The following is a 23,253-nucleotide window of genomic DNA, read 5'->3' as shown; positions in this document are numbered from 1 at the left end:
CTACCTTAGAAACGGATGGTCTGATAATAAGTTTTTCTAGAAAACATGATGCACATGGACAATCATATGGTAAAAGAATCTTCAGGTTCTTTAGAGGATGTCCATGTGAGTTTTCAATTATTCATCGCATCATAATTGATTCCGGATGTCCAAGACGATCATGCTAAAGTATAAAGTTTTTTGAATCAGAGCACTTCTGTTATATTACAATATTTGATTCAATTGTACTCATAATTATATAATATAAGCCCAAAAATAAAAGCTGATAATTTTTCTAATATAAGCATCTGACCCAAAATATTGGAGGCTGACCAATACCTTAGGTCGGGTATTAATAAGTTAGAGCTATAACAAAGTTGTTACTTGCGCCATATTTATGGTGTGTGGATCGCATATAATATGGTTAGGAGTGACTGCGAGGAAGTGGGGTCATTTTAAGATATTTTGATGAGTTTACTTAATTAATCTAATAATTTTATTTTGGTACAATGAATCTAGAAAACATTATCAAAGAAAATAATGAAATTTTCCCGCTTACTCAGCTGCTTCCTTTAATATCGGTCCATCTTTTCCGCTGACTTTGAAATGGGTCCACATGATGCAGCCATTTCTGAACCATATTGACCAGAAATTCCTCGGCAAATACATACATATATACGTAAAAGCTGCTTTCCAGGCTCCCGGAAGACGCCAAAAATCAAAAGAATAGCTCTGAAATCTGAATTATGAGCCAAACTCCAGATGATTGAGACCGTAGAAAAGAAGACTCCTTGAATTACGGGGAATTCATGGTAGGTTGCTCAATAAGGCTAGTAAAAAAGTCACCTCAATTTATTTTATTATTATAAATTTTTTAAATTTTTATATAAAATATAATAAATAATTTAATTTATTTAAATTTTAAAATTATTTTTTTAAATTTTTACATAAAATATAATAAATAATTCAACTTTTATTCTACTATTAACAAATTATCTCAATCCTTCTCAACCTAATCCAAATGTTCCTTCCGGTCTGTCTCCGAGAAAATGCTTAACCAAATGTTCGTACACTTTATGGGAGGGGAGGTCCTCAGGCACGGCCACGTCAGTCATTTACTTTTATTACTGTGAACCCAACTACATCAAATCAATAAATTGTCGTTCTCTTGTTAAGTGTGAAATCGTATTAATAGATAGTAATTGTATGGTGTCAAGATATATATATTATATTATATATATCAATCTGAATATAATTAATTCATTAAGTTTATTGTGTCAAAATCTCATAACGGATCATATCATGTCATCCATTTTGACCTGTTAATAAATATTACAAAATAGATTAATCCAACCCTTTTATGTAAATAGGTTAAACATACTCAAAATTAATACGTTTGACTTGATTAAGTTTAGTATAATTTTATACAAATATTAAAATTACAATATCTATAAAAAAATATAAAATTAACTATAAGTCTAAAATTACAATTAGAATAATAAAAATATCGAAATTAAAATTTCAATAATTTTACTTTTAAGTATAAGGGTATAATTGTAATTTTAACTTTCTTAACGGGTCATGACGAGTAATAACGGGTCAAAACGAGTTAATCCGTTATCAACCTGTTAAGCAATCGTGTCTTAACGGGTCAATCCGTTTTGACCCGAAACCATTAAGATTAAATCTAAATCCGTTATTATCATGTTGGGTTAACAGATTGTGTCATATATTATCACCTCCAGTCCAATGGTTGGTAATTAGAGATTTTTAGTGCTCTCCATTTTTATTTTTTTATTTTGTTGTCAATTTTTATTTTTTACCTTTTTCATTGAAAATTTATTTTCATTAGCCATTATTCACCATCACACATCCCATATCCTATTAAAAATACCCTCACATCATATGAATAATACTCCCACATCTTATAAAAAAACTATAGGTTTGGGACGTATAAGTGAATAGCAGTTGATGCATAACATTCTTCTTTATCAATTTTTGGTATTTCGAGATGCATCTGCCTCTGCTATTTCGGGATGCATTTGACTCTGTCTCTGTTCTCCCTCTGCTATTCCATTTTATTGGTGATTTAGCCTCATTTGTTTTCATAATTATTCTCATATTATTTTATCTAATTATTACAATTTTTTCAAATTTCTATGCAAAATAAAATAAACAGTTTAACTTTTTCAAATCTTAAAATAATAATAATATTAAAAAAATATATTCTTATAATATTTTATTCAATTTCAACTTTTATCTTAATTTATCTCATCTCATCTACAAAAACAAACAAGACAGATTTATGTTTTTCTTCATTTTTTACTATTTTTCATTTTTTTACGAGCTAGTTTGGGTAATAGAGTATTTGAGAATATTCTATTACTATTCATTATATTATTAGTTAGTCTACATACAATTTCTATTTTAGAGACTATTCATACAAGTTCATACGTTTATGTTTAAACAATTTTTAAAATTATAATAATATATTTTTAAAATGATATTTTTTCTTTTTTACCTGTATTTATCAATAAGACTTAATACACAATCCCTCAAGACTGTAAATAAATTTTTTCTTATTTTATTATTTTTTATTATTCATTATTATTTAATATTCTATTATTATTTTCCATTATTATTCAAAATATCGTGGCATCGGTACTCAAAAGCAACCTATTTTTATCTTGGGTATGGAGTCTGGACTGCTGCCGATTTGAGCTTCTGGGATGCATCCCATACTGGATCTGTTAAACAAACGCCTCATTTTTTCTGTTGCTGATGTCATTGGTATTTTTATAGAGAAAATCATTGATGAATTCGATTCATCCTATGTAATTTGTCCAACAATTTATCACTATTATATATAAATAAAAAATAAAATCACTATAATATTTAAATAAAAAATAATATTACTGTAATATTTATCACTATTATATATATAAAAATAAAATCATTATAATATTTATCATTATTATATATAAAAATAAAATAAAATCACTACAATATTTATTAATATTAAAAAATCACTATAATAAAATTACTATAATATTTATTATTAAAAATAAAATCATTATAATATTTATGAAACTCACACATTTTTCAACTACTTATTTAAAAGTTAACAATTCAACATATTTCACACATCTAAACAATTTAAAATATTTTTAATGGGATCCACAAATTCATTTTAATCTCTACTCTAACACTTTTCAAATATTCTCACTACCTAAACGTCTCTTTAGTATCTCTTACATAAGAGAGAGAGCTTGCGGAGAGAGTCAGTTTGCCGAGATTGAGGAGAGAGAATGAAATTACAATGTGATTCTATGGTAAGTTTCATGAAACCGCTGATGTGTATCTTTATGATCGGAATGTGTAAGAGCACTTTATTAGATTGTTAAAGTTAAATAATATTTTTTTTATGAATGTTAAAAAAATTTAATTTTTAATTATTTCATTCACATAAATTTATATATTGAAATATTTATTTTTTATTATATAATAATAAAATAATATAAAATAAATTTAATTTTAATTATTCACATCAAATTTTTACATTAAATTATATATTTATTCATTATATAGTAATAAATAATTAATAATTTAAAAAATATTTAATTTTTTTAATTATTAATTTATTTTAATTTATCATATTTCCCTATTCTACCTACTATATATTAAATTAATATATTACTAACTCAAATTAATATACTAATTATGATAAATATGTAATAGAAAGAAAAAGAGAAATAATTAATAAAATATATATTTGATGTATATCCAGTAACCTTTAAATTTATAAAAAATTTTAAAAATTATTATAATTAAATTTGAATAATTCTACATATAACCATGAAGTGCATAAACGCCGCGTAATCGTTTTGAAAAAGAGTAGGGTCCACTATTAAAAAATTATTTTTTTTCATGTGAATCTCATGTTTTATTCATTTTTTTCAAAATGATTACGCGACAATTGCACAATTCACGATTACAAATATATTTGATCTAAATTTAATTTTTAACTAATCTAATAAAAGTGATCTAAATCTTACATTTTTATCTCATCCTGTTTTAAGATTTGGAAAACCCTGATCTTACCGCTGGTAGAGCTGTAGCTACCGCTGGTTTATTTTTATTTATTATTTAATGATTAAATAAATATTTTTTAATAATATTATAAAAAAAAATTAAAAACATATAAAAAAAAAAAGAAAAAAAGTAAAATCAACTAGCCGCCCAGCGGGAGCTCCAGCGGTGGAAGTAGAACCACCGGAGATATAAACGAGAGAGAGAGACGTCATTTCCATCCATCAACGAAATCTTATCTCCTATCGCACGAGGATTTTTTTTTTTTTCTTCCTGAAATTTAATTTTTCGGATAAATAAATTTATTTTTATTTTATTTTCTGACTCCACCTGATCTCCTTTGCTACGAAGAGAGAGAGAGACATTGAAAGGATGCCTTGGCCCGCACCAGCTTGGTTGACTTGGGTCAACAAGACCCCAATTCCCGAAGGCAAATATCTTGCGTTTTCACTACTCAATTCCAGGCTTTGGCTTATATCTATTCTGTTTCCTGGTTGATTTCACAAATTAGTACTGCAAATCTTGCACAACTTCAAAGTGGAAGAGATTCTTTCAACAAAATGCTTCCCTTCAATCCTTTCTTTCTTTCCGTTGTGTTAATTCTCGTGCTTGGCTCCCTCAGCCTGACCATTCATGCCGCCGACCCAGTTCCTCTCTACCACTTCTGTCAAAACACTACCTTCTCCCAAAATAGCCTCTACAATTCCAGTCTCAACTCCCTACTCTCTTCCCTCTCCTCCAACGTCACCCGCAACATCGAATTCTACAACACCACCTCCGGCCAGAACACCTCCGACACCCTCTACGGCCTCTTCCTCTGCCGCGGCGATGTCACTTCCCAAATGTGCCGAGCATGCGTGGCTACCGCGACCAAAGAGCTCGCCACTAAGTGTTCCAAGGAAAAGGCTGCGGTTATTTGGTACGACGAGTGCATGATTCGCTACTCCAACGAGTCTATCTTCTCCAACGTGACTGTAAGGCCTGGAGTTTATCTGTTGAACACGCAGAACATCACGGAGCAGGACCGATTTAACCAGCTGGTGAACACTTCGATGACTGACTTGGCAAGTCGGGCCTCGAACTTCCCAATCGGTGTAAAGAAATTTGGAACCAATCAAACGAATTTTTCCGAGTTTCAAAAACTGTACAGCCTTGTACAGTGCACGCCGGACCTGTCTAGCGCTGATTGCAACCGGTGTCTCCAGACAGCTATCAGCCGTCTTCCGATATGTTGTGATGGGAAGCAAGGGGGAAGGGTTCTGTTTCCTAGTTGTAACGTTAGGTACGAATTGTACCAATTTTACGCGGATTCATCTACGGCGCCCCCTCCTGCGCCAGGGCCTGCATCTCCGGCTCCACCTACGGGCTCTGCACCTGAATCAAAAGGTAAAGTGGAGAACCCGTTTGGCTACTTTTCATTCTCCTATTATTATTATTATTATTATTATTATTTATTTATTTTTTTTAGTTGAGGGATATCTACAATTCGCTCGACGGCGTCGACGACTGCTTACTTTAGGAACCTTTGTATCACTTTTTTATTTTGGGCCTAGGGTTTTAGGAGGAAGCTACCCACGTTATTTACGTAAAGTCCAAGCACTTACACCTCAAAGAAAACGGCAACCTAAGCGGATAGGAACACCGTTTCTCTCGTCTGGTTATTGAGTCAAATTAAATTCATCTCAAATTATTGATTGAATTTATTATTTTTTTAATTTTTTATAAAATAATATTATTCATCATTTTAATTTTTATTATATTATAACATGACTAAATTTTATTTATTATATTTCACTTGTGAATCTAGTATTATTTATTATATTTCACTTGTTAATCTTTGAAAGAATAACTATTTTCAAATATTTTATGATTATTTTATTTTTATTTATAAATAATTTATTATTATTTATTAATTAAAAAACAAATACAAAAAAGTAAAACCCACTCTTTAAAATATAGGAAAGTTAGGTACAAACGTGGAAGCCAAGCCTAGCTAGTTGGGTTGCAATCATGAGTGATGAACTATTTGATAGTGCAGATAAAAAAATAAAACAAAATTATGATATAAACATTCATTCATTAATTCCCTTCTGCCACGTAGACGTTTGAAAATTGCTAGTAATTTTGGGCTCTAGACCTGCGACTATATGAAATGAAGTCCATCAGGTATCGATGGCCACTTAGCAAGTGGACAAAAGGATGGAGTAAAAATTGACTTTTTTTTTTTTTTTTTGAGAAAGGATAACCTTCATTAAACATCATCAAAAGTTACAGAATACAAACTATCTGGACTAACAACCAAGGCAACAACATCCTCAGGAATTGATAGTGCAGCTTTTGCAAGTTGATGAGCATAAACATTAGCTGCTCGTTTAACAAATAAAACTTCCCAACTAACTAAACCTGAAAGTTTAGACTTAGTATCATTCAGAATCATCCCCACCCGATCCCATCTATCCACTGGTTGTTCTAAACATTTGACAATTGAAAGAGAATCACCCTTCAGAATAATAGAGCTGCATCCCAAATCTATAGCTAGATTGACAGCATACAAGCCACCTTGAGCTTCTGCAAGTAGAGGATCAAAAAAACATGGCCTAGAAAATTTTTTGGAAGCTATCACATTTCCTTGAGAATCACAAGCTACTAAACCAAAACCAGCTCTGCCTTGTCCTTCATTCAATCCTGCATCCCAATTGATCTTAGTAACACCTGGTGGAGGAGGTTTCCAGAGCCAATCCTCTTCTATCATCCCTTGAGAAGATGTAATAAGCTTGAGTTGAGCAGTTTTGAATTCATTTAAAGATTCTTGGCTGTCTGCATCACTTCACAGGGATGAATAAAGGAATTCTCAAAAATAAAAAGGTTCCTCCTATGCCAAATGTTCCTTGCTGCAAAAGCAAATAATTCAATAGTATCTTGATCACAGGTTGAGATTAGAGCCTCGATTAATTCACCAAAATTTCCAGGTCTGATAGAGCTTTTCTGCAAAGCAGTTGGACCTTGACTCCACACGTCCATAGCAGATGGGCAGTTCCACAAAATATGGATCACAGTTTCAGCCTCACTCAAGCAAATAGGGCACTTAGAAGATTCACAAATTTGCTTCTTAACAAGATTAAACCTTGTAGGTAATGACTCAAGACAAGCTCTCCACAAAAAGGTCTTTACAGCATTTGGAATTTGAAAATTCCAACAGTTAGTCCACTCAATTTTGTTTGTAATAGCAGAAGAGGGTTGACCATACCTTAGTGCATTTAGCTCCTTTTGTAGATGGTATGCACTCTTCACTATAAAACCTCCATATTTGGTTCCTACCCATATTAATTTATCATCTGCACCAGTGGAACTGATTGGGATCTTATTGATTGTATCAGCTTCAGCTTCTCCAAATATCTCCCTTACCAAAACCTTCTTCCATTCTTTCACTGTATGGTTGATAATAGAAGCTACCTTGGCGTCCCAGGAGTAAAAATTGACTTGACATGATAAACTAAATTATATGATTTGTATTTAATCGAAGATCTTTATTCTATGAAGTCCAATCCCGGGTGCTTTACGTTTTTGGGGTGCTAAAAGTGTCTAAAAATACATAATATTTTTTAAACTAAGCTGCTTTCCCATTTGTTTTTGTTTTTGTTTTTGTGTTTGTTTGTGCTTGATGGTCTTTGGAGCAGTCCAGATCACATGCTCATTCACCAAGACTCGCAACTACTGTTTATGCAGGGAAAAGCAAAATCTCAAAAGCCACGATAGTGGCCATTGTTGCTCCAATTGCTGTCTCCGTGCTGCTATTCATTGTGGGCTGCTGTTTCCTAATTAGGAGAGGTAGAAAGAAGTTCGATGCAGGAAAAGGAGACAATGGTAAGGAATATACATATATATATATATCTGTTTCTTGGCTAAGATCAGCTTCTATGTAATTTTACATGCTGCTCTTTGAATTTCAATCTCTTACGTTTATTGTTTGCATTTGTAGCTTTAAATGATATTACCACTGTAGAGTCCTTGCAATTTGATTTTAGTACAATTGAAGCTGCCACGAATAAATTCTCTGACAACAGCAAGCTTGGTGAAGGTGGATTTGGTGTGGTTTACAAGGTATGGAATTGCTTTACATTGCTTGGTTTCTTTCTTTTCAGTAATACTATTGTCACTTTGCCAGGATAATACTTCATCAAGTATGGTAAATTAAACTCTTACAACTATGAGTGATTTGGAGTTCACATTTTTTTTTATTGGTATTCTATAAATTGTGCAAAGTAAACTGTTGTAAAGATTGACCGTTGAACATTTTCAGGGTACACTTTCTAATGGACAAGAAATAGCTGTGAAGAGGCTTTCAAAAAGATCTGGACAAGGTGCAGAACAATTTAAGAATGAGGTTGTACTGGTAGCTAAGCTTCAACACAGAAACTTAGCGAGGCTATTGGGATTTTGCATAGAAGGAGAAGAAAAGATACTCGTCTATGAATTCATACCCAACAAAAGCCTTGACAATTTCCTATATGGTATGCCCAACCGTGCATATGTCAAATGTTCTCGTGAGATGTTGATTAAATTGTAACTTCTGAAAGATATATATTTTTTTTATCTATCCTAACACGAATAATTATTCTGATGAACTTGTAGACCCTGAAAGACAAAGACAGCTGGATTGGTCCAAGCGTTACAAGATAATAGACGGAATTGCTCGAGGAATTCAATATCTTCATGAAGATTCTCGACTCAAAATTATACATCGTGATCTCAAAGTCAGCAATATATTGTTAGATGCCAACATGAATCCAAAAATTTCAGATTTTGGCATGGCGAGGATTTTTGGAGTTGATCAAACTCAAGGAAACACGAGTAGGATTGTTGGAACATAGTAAGCCCCGAACCTTTTCTTTCATTTTTCATGATCAGAAATACAGGTAAATTCATTGTTTTTCCCAACATATATATCGCTTAAATCTAACAACACAGGTAAAAAGTCAAAACCATAATAAATAGTATTATGTGAGTAAGGTTAAAAGAACTCTCGTGGTCTTTTACCACAACCGTATTTTTGGTGCTGGTTTGCAGTGGCTACATGTCTCCAGAGTATGCAATGCATGGAGAATTTTCTGTGAAGTCAGATGTTTATAGTTTTGGTGTCTTGATTCTAGAAATTATCAGTGGCAAGAAGAACAGTACTTTCTATGAATCAGATGGTGCTGAGGACCTCTTGAGCTATGTGAGTTTGATCTAATTGTAATTGTTTTCCTTTTCTTTAATATCATCTTTGCACTACATTATAACAAAAACTGATGCAGGCATGGATACATTGGAGGGGTGGTACGCCCATGGAATTGTTGGATCCAGTTTTGGGAGATTCTTATTCAAGAGACGAAGTCATGAGATGTATCCATATTGGGTTATTATGTGTTCAGGAAGATCCGGCGGACAGACCCTCCATGGCGTCAATAGTTCTCACACTCAGTAGCCACTCCGTGACACTGCAAGCACCTCAGCAGCCTGCATTTTTCCTTCGCAGTAAAACAGACATGCCAACAAAGGTTCTGGAATCAGGTCAATCCACGAGCGCATCAATACCATTGTCAGTCAATGAAGCATCCATTACTGAACTACACCCTCGATAGTTATATATATACATCCGAATTGAGGGATCTTTTACTTGCGGAATAGGAACTGAAGAAAATGATGTTCAATGGTTCCAAGTGCTGTAGTAGGTAGAACATTATCATGAGTTCAAACGTCCCTTCTGTATGTTTGGGGTATGTTATGCTAATTAGTCATCATGCATGGTGTTGAGCATGAATAAGTGGGGGACTGGGCTTCAGTCATGCATGCATACCAGCTTAATATTGTGTACTTTAATTAAAAATTGATATGGTCCATGATAATTTTGATTGCAAATATAATTTGGCTACCTAGTGTGCAAATGAATGTTTAAGAATTGAGTGATCGATTGCAACTTCAATGAGTATGAGTTCATCCGAAGGAAATCAAAACTTAAAATTCAATGAGTCATTTTGTTTACGAGTAAGGATGGAGAAATATACCGTAAATATTTTTTTTCAAAAGTATTTTCAGATTTTTCATTGCTAAAGCTCATTCAAATACAACATATTTTCGATTTCAAATCTTTAATTTTTTCATTTAATCATTGTTTAATTTATAACTTTTTCAAACTCTCAAACAAAATACAAAAAATAATATAATTTTTAAAATTTTAAAATAAAAATAATATTAAAAACTAATATTCAAATAATTTTTTAATATTTTTATTCAATTTTTTTCTCTCATTATTCAATCCTATTTTACTAATATTCGTATATATATTTTAAAATATTAGAATCTTGTTTATAAAAGGATTTTATGTGGGATTAGCCAAATTTTAGACAAATTTGGCTACTACGTCACTTTTTAGCTTTTGACTGATCACTCAAAATTTTTTCTATACATTGGATTAGCCATATCACTTTTTATAATAATAAAATAATATTATTTTTTAAATTTTTTATCTATTTATGGGGATGCTTGGAGAATAAGATGAGATGATGATTTTGTAAATAATAATAAGATGATTTGTGCATAGTAGTGAAATAATTTGAGTTAATTTTTTATTAAATTTTGGAAAACGAGAGAGAAAAAATTGAATAAAAAATATTATAAATTTATAATATTGTTAGAATATAATTTTTTTAATATTATTTATATTTTGAGATTTGAAAAAATTGAATTATTTTTTATTTGAAAGTTTGAGAAATTTGTAATTATTAGTTTGAAAAAGTTGTAATAATTAGTTTGAAAATATTTGTGTTTAAATAATATTTGAGAAGAAAATGAAATGGAATGAAATGAAATTAGATGAGATGAGACGAGATCAGATGAAAAACTTATCCAAACATCCCTTAATGCATTATTTATTTCTTAAATACTTTTTATTTTATTTTCATAATTTTCAACAATTTATATATTAAAATATATAAAAATCCATTTATCAAACTGCATTAACTTCATGTTCAAATACAAAATATTAAAATATATACAAAATATATTCACAAAAGAGTGAGAAATAATATAAAATACATTTAACTAAGTTACTGTAGTTCATAATCAAATTTATACGCCAATGCCTAATCCAATATAGGACTTTTAAGAGATATTAGCTAAATTTTAATTAAAGTTGAAATATGATTAACACAAATAAAATGAACTCTAAAAAGGTGGATAACGAGTCAGGACTTTTTAAACTCTTGTGAGATCGAAGAATAAAATATATAAAGCGGAGTATATTATAATTTAATATTATATATAATTATAAAATGTGTAAATATTATATAATTATTTAAAAAAAATTATTATTATTTATTTAAATTTTTTATAAAAAATTATATAATATTTATATACTTTTAAGATTAAAAATATTATTATTTTATCCCATCTTAACAATCTTAAGTTTGGACGAAAAATTTTACTAAACTTTTGCAAAGTTGTTTCCTATAAGTTCTTAATTTCTTATGTCAGATTTTTCGGCACCCAAAGATAGAAAAGTCTTAAGTCATCGCATGCGCCAAGATGCCCCTCGTGCCAGCTCGGTTATCATTATCGTTGGTTGGTATAATAAAATGAGCATTGCTATACAACCTTCACCACACTCTATACTTTACATTTTTTTAAATTTTTAATATTTTTTTAAATTTTTTTTTGAGTTTATTTTTTTTAAATTATTTCAAAATTTTTATTCATTATTTATATAATAAATATTTAATAAAAGAAAAAAATAATAAAAATTAAAAATAATATAGAGTGTAGAATGTTAGGAGGTTGTGAAGATTTTTTGTAATAAAATAGAGTGGGCTACTCTGATGCTTTTTTTTTTTCTTCTTCTTCATATTTTTTAATATATTTAAATATTTTTAAAAAATAAAAAATACATTAATACACTTAAAATTATTTTTTAATCATTAAATAAATATATATATATTTTTTTACCAACAATCAAATAAAATGATAAAAAATAAGAAGTAAAGTAGCTTTTTTTTAATAAAATAAGATAGAAATTTTTTAAATGAATTGAAAAAAATATTATTTTTTAATTTTATTATTATTTTTTAATTTAAAATAATTAAATTATTTATTATATTTTACATAAAAATTTAAAAAAATTATAATAATAAAATGAAAATCTCTATAACCAAACAGGGTGTAAATGTAATTTCCTCGCCTTATCTTCATCTCCGTGGACCTCACTTATGGTATGAGTTTCAGTGAAACAGAAACAAAATGGGAGAAAATCATTGGTAAAGTGAACCTGCCCGTGCCTGCAAAGGGCAAACTTTAATTTGGGAGTAACAGTACTGTGAGAAAACCATCGCCAAGAAAAAAAAAAATGGCTTCTTTCAAGTTTTCCTTATGCCTTGTGTGTCTAATCTCCATCATAATAACCTTGTTGAGCCTCACCATTGAAGCAGCTCCTACTTACGCATCTCACTACTGCCCAAATGCAACCCTTTTCATTCCCAACAGCACCTACCAAGACAACCTCGACTTCCTCCTCTCCGCTCTTTCTTCTAACTCAACCCTTCCCGAGGGATTCTACAGAGTGAATACCGGAAAGAACCCTCCCGACGTGATCATCGGCCGGTTTCTCTGCCGTGGTGATCTGACCCCGGACCTCTGTCAAAAGTGCATCTCTACTGCAATGGAAGATGTACGGAAACGCTGTCCGTTTGACAAAGTGGCCCTTATCTGGTACGATGAGTGCACGCTACAGTACTCCAACGAGTCCTTTCTGAACGACATGGTACCATTTGTTAATATCGCCAGCAGCAACAAGAGCGTCGTAGAGCAGGACCGCTTCAACAGTTTGTTGTCCAGCACAATGAAGTCGTTGGCGGCACGAGCGGCCAATTCTCAGTCGGACAAGAAGTTTGCGACGGAGGAAGTTAAATTTACGAGCTCACAGACTCTGTACGCCCTGGCGCAGTGCGCGCCCGAGCTGTCTGTCGAATCGTGCACGACATGCTTGGAAAGCGCCATCGGCTCTATTCCTCAGTGCTGCGCTGGAGTACAGGGCGGAAAGGTTCTGCTTCCGAGCTCTAATATCAGATATGAATTGTACCCATTTTACAATCATACTGCTGGACTTCCTGTTCCAGGTAAGGCATACAAATTCTACTTGAAAAAGAAATTAATTTCTCCGACAAATCTAAGTCTGGGCGTATACCTGATTTCAAATAGAATTTTTCTAGAAAAAATTCACCAACCTAACTGGCAACATTAAGCTCTGTGATTTCACCTGCGGTTTTCGATCAAGGTTTCTTGAGAAAAATGAAAATAATAATAATAATAATAAAAATAATAAGCACCTCATTATGATTTCTTTCATTTTTTTCGCAGGAAAGAGAAAGTCAACGTCATCTTCAACTATCATCGCCATTACTGTCCCACTTGCTGGCTCTATGATACTTTTCTTAGTAGGCTTGTACTTTCTGCGTAGAAGAACAAGGGAGAAATACAATAATTTACCGGGAGAAAAAGGTAAACAATAAAAAGTTTAGTTGTCATCATCATCTGTTATTAATCTTTGAACTTCTTGCCTCTGCCAACCATTTTGCTATGGTAATTTTTTCTTTCTCACCGTTTGGTTGTGTAGTTGCCATGGAAATTATATCTGCAGAGTCGTTGCAATTTGACTTGGCTACAATTGAAGCTGCCACAAACAATTTCTCTGACGATAACAAGATTGGTAAAGGTGGATTTGGTTCGGTTTACAAGGTACGGATATATTATTATAAAAACAATTCATATACATATACACACGAGAATGGAATGTTCTAACCTTGTTCCAACTATATTCTTAGGGTATTCTTTACAACGGACAAGAAATAGCAGTCAAGAGGCTATCCAGAAGTTCCGGGCAGGGTGCAATAGAATTTAAGAACGAGGTTGTGATAGTTGCCAAACTTCAACATAGAAATCTAGTGAGGCTCTTAGGATTTTGCTTGGAAGGGGAAGAAAAAATACTCATTTACGAATATGTGCCCAACAGAAGCCTTGATTACTTTTTATTCGGTTGGCCATCTGAACTCATGCCTAGTTCTTTGATTTATTATTTATTGTTCCCAGTAGATTGCATGATAAGCATTTCCCTTTAAATAACATGACATCTCCAAAGGCAGTACCAATGATTCGAACCACTTGTCATTAACTTTTCACAAGCGGAATCACTGCTTATAAGACGCTGAAAATTTTAACAAGTAATGAAAGTAAAGTTAATATATCTTTCCATATGAGTTAAACTCTATCATCTCTATGATAATTACTTATTTCTAATATTTGATTTTGCCAAAATTATAGACTCTGAAAGGCAACGGCAATTGGATTGGTCAAGCCGTTACAAAATTATTGGAGGGATTGCCAGAGGGCTTCTTTATCTTCATGAAGATTCTCGGCTTAGAATTATACATCGTGATCTCAAAGCTAGCAATGTTTTATTAGACGCGGATATGAATGCAAAAATTTCAGATTTTGGCATGGCAAGGATATTTGTAGTTGATCAAACTCAAGCAAATACAAATAGAATTGTTGGGACATAGTAAGTATTCAATCACAATATCTGTCTTTGCATAATCTGAATTGTCAAGTTTATTTATTTTCTTATAGAATGTGGAAATTGTTGAGAAGGAAAATATAGGCTTTGCTTGTTTCAGAGTTCTGTTTGAATTCATATTAAAGGTGATAAATTGATCCATGAGCTTCCTCCGATTGCCAATCTATTTTCTGGCGAGGGCTGTATGAAACCTTTTGTGCATTTCGTTTTTTAAGCTGATTATTGGCCTTAAATATCGTGACATATTTTAACAGATTTAGTTATATGATTGGATTTCCAAATTTTACTTGTTATATTTCCTTACTATAGGCATATTAACTTCAGCATTGGTTTGTAGTGGTTATATGTCTCCAGAGTATGCGATGCATGGAAGATTCTCGGTGAAATCTGATGTGTTTAGCTTTGGGGTCCTACTTCTTGAGATTATAAGTGGAAAGATGAACAACTGTTTCTTTCAATCAGAACACAATGAGAACCTCTTAGGCTACGTGAGTATGGATCAGGCTCATGTTTCAATATTGTGTTAATTTGTGAATACTTGTATGGCTAATCTGCTTCAAGTGCTGAAGAAAAAAACATAATTGGGGTGAATATAATACTGCAGGTTTGGAAACAATGGAAGGATGGAAGACCCTTGGAATTGTTGGATCCAACTATTAGGGGTTCTTTTGCGAAAAATGAAGTAATTAGATGCATTCATATTGGATTATTGTGTGTTCAGGAAGATCCAGCCAACCGACCTACAATGGCAGCAATAGTTCTCATGCTCGACAGTCACTCTGTTAGCCTCCAATTACCTCAGCAGCCGGCGTTTCTGCTCCGGAGTAGGGCAAGGAAGAACATGCCGTCAGATGTGGTGGAGCTTGATAGTTTTACAAAGCAGTCAGTGCCATGGTCTGTTGATGAAGCATCAATCACTCAACTAAACCCTCGTTAGTGCTAGGAAGCGAGGCGCTGTCAATACGATTTACTTGTTAGTTGTCTCCAAATAATGAACCTAGAGCACTATGTTTGCCTATAGTTTTTGTTTGAGGAATGTAAAGTTAGGGCAGTATTTCCGATCCCCCAGAGTCTTTTACTTTGGAGAGATGCACAAACATGGATTTTGTGGTCATAGCATTTGCGAGTGCTCATTGGGCTATGTTATATCAGAATACAAATGGGAGTTTAGAGACTGGTATGAATGAGGAAGTGAACTCTTGAAAGAGAGACAAGACCAGGATTTGGGAATAACTATTTATTTTTCTCATATATAAAAAGTGGTTTTACATATTGGGTCCAGGCATGTGAAAAATAATAATTAGATCTTCACTCAAAACATTGACTTTTGGTACTAAATGTTGTTACTAATTGATAACCATGAAACAAGATGTTCAATAGAGATTCTGTGTGTGATTGCATGATTATATTGAAGAAAAATGATAAACATTACTCTATATGGTAGTTTATTGTGATATTTATCTCTCTGTATTAAAAAACCATTCAATTTATTTAATTAAAAAATAGGAGAAGATCATCTCAACTGATGGAATTGAAGAATTTACAGAAAATAAATGCTTTTTTCACCGATTCACCAGACCAATTGTACAGTATTATAATTTTCCTTAATTTATCTATTAGATTAGTATGCCACCCACGATTTATTGATTCATACCTTGAATTTGATATGGATTGACCATTCAATTTCTTCCTTATTTGAATAATCACATTAATGTAGCGGTTCACAGATCATCCTTTTATTATTTTTCAACACCGTGCTAAATGGTTAAAAAATATTCATTTTTATTTATTTATTTATTTTCATTTGATGCCACGTTAAAATGATGAAAATAATATTTAAAAAGTCAATAATATTTTTTTTTATTTAAATTCTCTTTTCAAGTCTAGTCTTGAATTATTATTTTTATTTTGCACGAAGAAAGTTACAAAAATAGGCGGCGTGTTCTTTCCAACTTCCATCCCCATCAGCTTCGCGGCAATTGTTATATTTTTCTGACAGAACCTTCAAGGCAAGGGTCATCGTTAATTCAGAGCTTCCTTCGCTTTCAGCCTTAATAGTCCAGTATTCCAATTAGTAATAGAAAGCGAAAAAGGCCGAAAGAAAAAGATGGTTGACCCGCACGCGCACAATTCGGTCAAAGTTGCTTTTGTTGACCGGCGCGTCAAGAGTCTCCAACTGCATTACTCAATCACCCATGTCCGCGAGATGCACGTATCTTACTGCATCTCATCACTGAACTTTACCAACCACAGAGATCCAACATCAAAACAAATGCGAAATCCAAGAATCATTGAGAGTAGAGCACCACCAAAATGCCTTGTTGGAAATATCCCCTCTTCTTTTTGTCTCTCCTCGCGATTACCTCCCTTAGCCTTATCAGTGAAAGCGCACCCACTTACAGTGGTCACTACTGCTCGAACTCAACCTTCTTCACCGCTAACAGCACATTCGAATCCAATCTCAATTCCGTTCTCTCCTCTCTTTCCTCGAACGCCACTCGGGCGGGTACCGGGTTTTACAACGTCTCGGCCGGCGAGGAACCTCCTGACGTGGTTTTCGGGCTCTCTCTCTGCCGGGGCGACGTCAGCACCGCCTTCTGTCAGGACTGCGTTGCCGCCGCGACCAAAGAGATACTACGGCGCTGCCCCTTGGACAAAGTTTCTATAATATGGTACGACGAGTGCTTGTTACGTTACTCCAACCAATCCATCTTCGCTACCGTGAGCGAAGTGCCGGGGTTATACCTGATCAACACTGGAAATATCCAAGAGGCGGACAGTGAACGCTTCAGCCAGTTGTTGGGCACCACAATGAATTCGTTGGCGACGCGGGCCTCGAATTCTCAGTCGGGAAAGAAGTTTGCGACGGAGGAAGAGGAATTCAACAGTTTGCAGACGCTGTACAGCCTGGTGCAGTGCACGCCGGATCTGACTGTGTCCGATTGTTATAGATGTTTCCGAAGCGCCATTGGTAGTCTTCCATCATGCTGCGGTGGAAAAATAGGTGGAAGGGTTCTGCTACCGAGTTGTAATCTCAGATATGAATTGTACCCATTTTACAACATCACGACGGCTGCTTCACCTACACTTCCGCCTCTTGCCCCAGGTACCCCGTTCTCAAATAGCATCGTTAACTTGTTGTGAGGGGTAGCGTTTTACTTCCCGGATATGTGCTTTTCTAACTTCTTTTTTTTTTTTTTTTTTATCTTTTTTAAGGAAACGCTAAATATTACATTGAATTTGTTTTTCTAAGGTGACATCTCTGCGATAAAAACCGAAAGAATAATTAAACTGAAATAAAGTAATTAACGTTAGAGCTAAGACGTGGTCGACTGTTGAGAATTACAGAGACTAGACAATCCCGGAGACCCACAATCACGTGGATCTGTATGACCCAAAGTCGACGATGGGTCTCGGGGTGGAGATCATTCGCGCATATTTATTATTATTTTTTACACGAAGTCTTGTCGCTTTATAAAATGAATGGTGTTAGGGAAATAAGAAATTTAGAAAAGAAAAGGAAAAACACTTAATTTTATTGAATGATGTCAAGTTTAGTTGTCAAATGTGATCCAGAAGCATTTTCATAGATGCAATAACAAGTACAGGACATGTATTTTAGCTGTCAAATACAAGGAAAATGCATGGGATGTGCGTAAAAAAATTGCACATCCTGCCCATTCCTGGTGTATTTCTTTCGTGCACAAATAATTTCCCAGATCGAAATCACATCAAATTGTTTCTAAAGACTCAGGAGATCTGGTTCTTCCACCCCCACTGTTTTTGTGGCCTTTATATATAAATACATATATTTTGCGTTTGCACAGAGATCACATTGCAGGCGCTCAGCCAAAAGAAAAAAAAAAAAAAAAAACAGAATGCAGGCAGTGTGCCCCACTTGCTCTGATGTATTAGAAGTTTGTACTAGACCTTTTTCCACTAACCTCATGTGTTATGGTACCGGCCTGTAGCTTTTATTGTTGGGCTGCCTCTGATTTGTAGTATGTCTTCTATATCAATATACTTTGATGTTACTTATGTTGTGAAGGAGTTGTTTTCATCCTGAACTATCTCAATCTGTAAGACTGTAACATGTCAATGATGCATGCTGTTGTTCGCAGGAGGAAGCAAAATGTCGTCTCTCACAATTCTTGCCATTGTCATCTCAATTGCTGTTGCCGTGGTTCTTTTCTTCGTGGGCTTTTGCTTCTTTCGGAGGAGAGCCATGAAGAAATACAATACGGTGTCCAAAGAAAACGGTGAAGAATAAATGTTTCTCAATCATGGAATCTATTTAACTCTGTCTCTGTTGTCTAAACAACGTTGGACTGCAATTGGTCAGTTTAAAATTGTTGTATTTACTGTTTGATTGTGTAGTGGGAAATGAAATTCAAACCATAGAGTCCTTGCAATTTGACTGGGATACTATTGAAGCTGCCACAAACAAGTTCGCAGATGATAACAAGATAGGTGAAGGGGGATTTGGTGTGGTTTACAAGGTACATGTTTAATTGATACTAAAGCTCAGTTAGATTTATATGAACTCAGTAGTAAAACTGTTTATATCTTGGTTCAAATATATTTTCAGGGTACCCTTTTTAATGGGCAACATATCGCTGTGAAGAGACTATCTAAGAGCTCTGGGCAGGGTGCTGTCGAGTTTAAGAATGAGATTTTAGTGGTAGCCAAGCTTCAACATAGAAATCTGGTTAAACTATTGGGATTTTGCTTTGAAGGAGAAGAGAAGTTACTCGTTTATGAATATGTGACCAACAAAAGCCTTGATTACTTTCTATTCGGTTTGGCCCATCTGAACTTAATGTCTAGTTCTTTTTTCCCCCTTAAAAGGGCTACTTCGGGTTTTATGTCCAAGATAATGCATGATTAGCCTTAAATAATAGATCATATTGATCTATCACAAATCTTTCATTACTTTGTCTTGAACTTTCAAGAATTGAATCGTTTTAAAGAAAAACTGAAATTCTTAGAAATAAGTGAGAATGTTTGTTTTTTTAAGCTGAGCCAAATCATATTTTTGACTTGTTCAAATGCCATGCCTTTCAACCTTGAATATTTAATCTTGACAAACTTACAGACCCTGCAAAGCAAGGACAATTGGATTGGTCAAGACGTTACAAGATTATTGAAGGAATTGCTCGAGGAACTCTTTACCTTCATGAAGATTCTCGTCTAAGAATTATTCATCGTGATCTCAAAGCTAGCAATATTCTGTTAGACGATAATATGAATGCAAAGATTTCAGACTTTGGCATGGCAAAAATATTCGGAGTGGATCAAACTCAAGGAAATACAAGTAAAATTGTTGGAACATTGTAAGTTTTTAGTCGCCATATCTGTTTTGCATGATCTAAATCAACGGTCATTTTAGTGGCATTCCTCATGTTAGCAAATGCTGGAAAGTGGAATACATGGTTACTTCAGCATGCCTACTCATGGTCTGATTAGTGTATTTTGTGATGCTCTATGTGCAGAACATTATCCCCTGAAACTGATTAGCTTGGAAAATAGTCCCCATATCTTTTTTTGCATGATCTAAATCAAAAGAATAATTTTATTATCATTTTGATGTTAGCATGTCAGGAAACGTATCAAATGTTAGAAAGTAAAATAGGTGGTTACTACAACACTGCCAATCCATGTTCTGAGTGCAATTCGTGATGCTATGTGCAAAACAATATCCCTTGAGATTGCTTGGCTTGGAGCACTCAAAATCGCATGAATATATTACCATGATCAATTTTCAGTTAAAAAATATTTATCTTTTTGCTTAAATTGTTCTCTTCATACTCCCTTTGTAGTGGTTATATGTCTCCAGAGTATGCTATGCATGGACGATATTCTGTAAAGTCGGACATGTTTAGCTTTGGAGTCTTAGTTCTAGAGATCATAAGTGGCCAGAAGAACCGCCGTTCCTATCAATCAGATCATGCCGAGGACCTCTTGAGTTATGTGAGTATGGAAAATATATCATAAGCATGTGTTGTATTATTGGCGCAGGGGGCCATGAACGATGGAAAACAAAATCAAATTTTTCATGAATTACTGCAGGCTTGGAATCAGTGGAGGAGTGGGACACCCTTGGAGTTGTTGGATCCGGCTCTGAGACATTCTTATTCAAGAAATGAAGTTATTAGGTGCATCCATATTGGGTTATTGTGCGTTCAAGAAGCTCCAGCAAGCCGACCTACAATGGCAACAATAGATCTTATGCTTAACAGTTACTCTGTTTCGCTACCATTACCTCAGCAGCCAGCACTTTTGCATCGAAGTAGAGCAAAGCTGGACAAGCCAACAAACGAGCTGGGCTCAGATCAATCTTCTTCAAGTCAAGTAATTTTAGGGTCTGTTAATGAAGTATCGCTTACTGAAATATACCCTCGATAATGTGTTTAGACGAGGTGTTCTCCAGAACCTGTTGATAATGTTAGTAGTTGATGGAACCTGTACTCTAATTTGCAAACACGAGGAACTCAAGGAGGGTTGGGAGTCTTGGGACCGTAATATACTGTCCGTGGACAAATAATTCGCAATAAAACAAATCTTGTCATTACACAATGCAAGACAGGTAAAGTAAGAGAACCTAAAGATTTGCTTGAATAGGAAAATTCGCAAGAAAACAAATCTTGTCTTGTCGTACGATATTTGTCATTAGCGGATGATACAGAAGCACAAGCACTATATTAAACTGACATATCCAGAGTCTATTCTTCACCTTCACCTTCACTAGATGACATCGAGTACGTACAATAATCGTTTGGGGCGTACAGATCTGTCAAGCTTTGGGGACGCTTCTTCCTAAATTTAAAATGAAATGTTGGCAGTCGAACCATATAGCTCAAGTCCACATAATCCATTATTCGCCTGTGCATTTTCCTACTTTGACCGTTATCTTTGTCACGTTTTTTTTTTTTTTTTTTTTTCTTAATGAAACTCCAATGATATAGATTAACCTGACATATTATATAATGAAGCTTTGTGGGTTACAAGAAAATGCAAAATACAGTACTCTTCTAAATGATATTTTCTCACATCTAAGTGATCATTTCTAAAATATATCGTTACTCCCATTGCTGCCGCGGTGCTGCTATTGGTTGTGGGCTTCTGTTTGATAAGCAGAGCACGCAAGGCTGTACAAGATCAAACTTGTACGGAACAACTTGACGATTTGATCTAAGGTTCATCTGGATTGAGATCCTGCGCTTTACTCTTGATGTGATGTAATCTGTTATTCTTACTCTTCTGTTGAGCATGCAGCTGCGAACAATGTTTCAATTACATCATAGATGACCGTGGAGTCCTTGCAATTTGATTTTACTACGATCAAAGCTGCCACAAAAAGTTCTCGAAACGTAACAAGCTAGGTACAGGTGGATTCGGTGAGGTTTACAAGATATTATATTAGTGTTCCTTCTCTTCCCAAGAGTAGCATCCATTCTAATCAATGAATGCAAACTCAAAACTACACAAAAAAAAAAAAAAATGTTATTAAAGCTGCTGTGATAGTTTTCAAAGCACATCATCAGGACATAATTCTGAATGGACAAGAAATAGCTGTGAAGAGATTATCCAAAAGTTGGGAACAAGATCCAGAGGAATTTAAGAACGAGCTAGTTCTGGTTGCCAAAATTCAACACCGAAACCTTAATGTGAGGCTACTGGGATTTTGCTTGCAAGGAGAGGAAAAGATACTCTGTCTACGAATTTATGCCCAACAAAATTGCCTCGATTATTATTATTTTTTTTCACGGTATGCATATATTTTTAAACAATTGTATGATTTCCTGATAGAAACTGCATGATTGCTCATAAACATACACTTCACTTTCAAGAGATTTGCTAATTCGTATAATTTATAAATGAAGACCCATTCCTTCTATTAACCTGCAAGAAGTTCATCCGAGTGCAGCAACTGTTCTGATTGGCAAGTGGGACATAAACGAGAAGCTAATAAAGCTGGCTCATGATTTAGCTAAGAATGCCTTGAATTGTTCTGACGATATTATTGACATTGAGGAAGAACCTGAATGCATTCAACCTGTTATAATGTCTGAGCAGTTTTGATAAATGAAAGTTTGACATCTTTATACATATAAAAAAGAAAAAAAAAAAAACTCTTAATCATACAGGACTTTAGTTTGCCCTGTATGAATTCTTCCTATCCCACTCGGGAGACATTAGACCGGAAGGAAGAGCAACACAGAGACAGCAACCGGAGCAACAACAGCAACTACTTTTACTGTTAAGCTTTCGTATTTACCTACAAAAACAAAGTCATGGATCAAATTCATAAAAAATGAGATATGTTGAATGGTGAATTCAGGATGAGGAATCTCATTCTGAAAAATGAGATAATGTGATTTGGTCCACCAACCAAGTCATATCGAAAAGAAAAGGCAACTCAGGAACTAAATAATTAAGCATCCAACCACATCAATTTTTATTTTTATTTATTGGATCTCAAATAGAGTTTGTCGTCTTACAAATAACTCAATTCATTAGAGTTACAGTATACAAATTTGAAAAATGATTAACTTACAATTGTTTACCATTCTATAAGAACT

The 23,253-nt window shown here is 33.9% G+C and overlaps 3 protein-coding genes across 4 annotated transcripts in view; all 3 read left to right on the top strand.

The window, feature by feature from the left end:
- The window catches only part of LOC109013816 (cysteine-rich receptor-like protein kinase 10), a 28,947-nt gene extending 18,965 nt beyond the window's left edge, over positions 1 to 9,982 (top strand). The window contains exons 1-7 of one of the 2 annotated variants that reach the window (XM_018996026.2): positions 4,358 to 5,454; positions 7,795 to 7,932; positions 8,048 to 8,169; positions 8,369 to 8,579; positions 8,701 to 8,938; positions 9,136 to 9,286; positions 9,366 to 9,982. In XM_018996026.2, coding sequence (XP_018851571.2) covers positions 4,629 to 5,454; positions 7,795 to 7,932; positions 8,048 to 8,169; positions 8,369 to 8,579; positions 8,701 to 8,938; positions 9,136 to 9,286; positions 9,366 to 9,692 — 2,013 coding nt within the window. In that variant the 5' untranslated portion in view covers positions 4,358 to 4,628 and the 3' untranslated portion in view covers positions 9,693 to 9,982. Of the gene's footprint in view, positions 1 to 4,357; positions 5,455 to 7,794; positions 7,933 to 8,047; positions 8,170 to 8,368; positions 8,580 to 8,700; positions 8,939 to 9,135; positions 9,287 to 9,365 lie in introns of those variants that run through there. The other variant, XM_035688426.1, reaches the window with a different exon arrangement.
- A 2,355-nt stretch (positions 9,983 to 12,337) lies between these two features.
- LOC109013818 (cysteine-rich receptor-like protein kinase 10) lies at positions 12,338 to 15,948 on the top strand. The gene is made up of 7 exons (XM_018996031.2): positions 12,338 to 13,217; positions 13,459 to 13,599; positions 13,715 to 13,836; positions 13,923 to 14,133; positions 14,419 to 14,656; positions 15,009 to 15,159; positions 15,276 to 15,948. The coding sequence occupies exons 1-7, from the start codon at positions 12,449 to 12,451 to the stop codon at positions 15,606 to 15,608; spliced, it is 1,965 nt and encodes a 654-aa protein (XP_018851576.2). The 5' UTR covers positions 12,338 to 12,448; the 3' UTR covers positions 15,609 to 15,948.
- A 918-nt stretch (positions 15,949 to 16,866) lies between these two features.
- On the top strand, positions 16,867 to 21,410 carry LOC109013817 (cysteine-rich receptor-like protein kinase 10). The gene is made up of 7 exons (XM_018996028.2): positions 16,867 to 17,777; positions 18,793 to 18,930; positions 19,049 to 19,170; positions 19,260 to 19,470; positions 19,767 to 20,004; positions 20,491 to 20,641; positions 20,741 to 21,410. Exons 1-7 carry the CDS (start codon positions 16,985 to 16,987, stop codon positions 21,074 to 21,076), a joined length of 1,989 nt encoding a protein of 662 aa, XP_018851573.1. The 5' UTR covers positions 16,867 to 16,984; the 3' UTR covers positions 21,077 to 21,410.
- Positions 21,411 to 23,253: the final 1,843 nt, after the last annotated feature.

The sequence above is a fragment of the Juglans regia genome, chromosome 3 (genome assembly GCF_001411555.2).
Source record: "Juglans regia cultivar Chandler chromosome 3, Walnut 2.0, whole genome shotgun sequence".
In the NCBI taxonomy this organism is placed as follows: domain Eukaryota; kingdom Viridiplantae; phylum Streptophyta; class Magnoliopsida; order Fagales; family Juglandaceae; genus Juglans; species Juglans regia.
The sequence above is the reverse complement of the archived record's forward strand: the minus strand, read 5'-3'. Positions and strand labels throughout refer to the sequence as shown.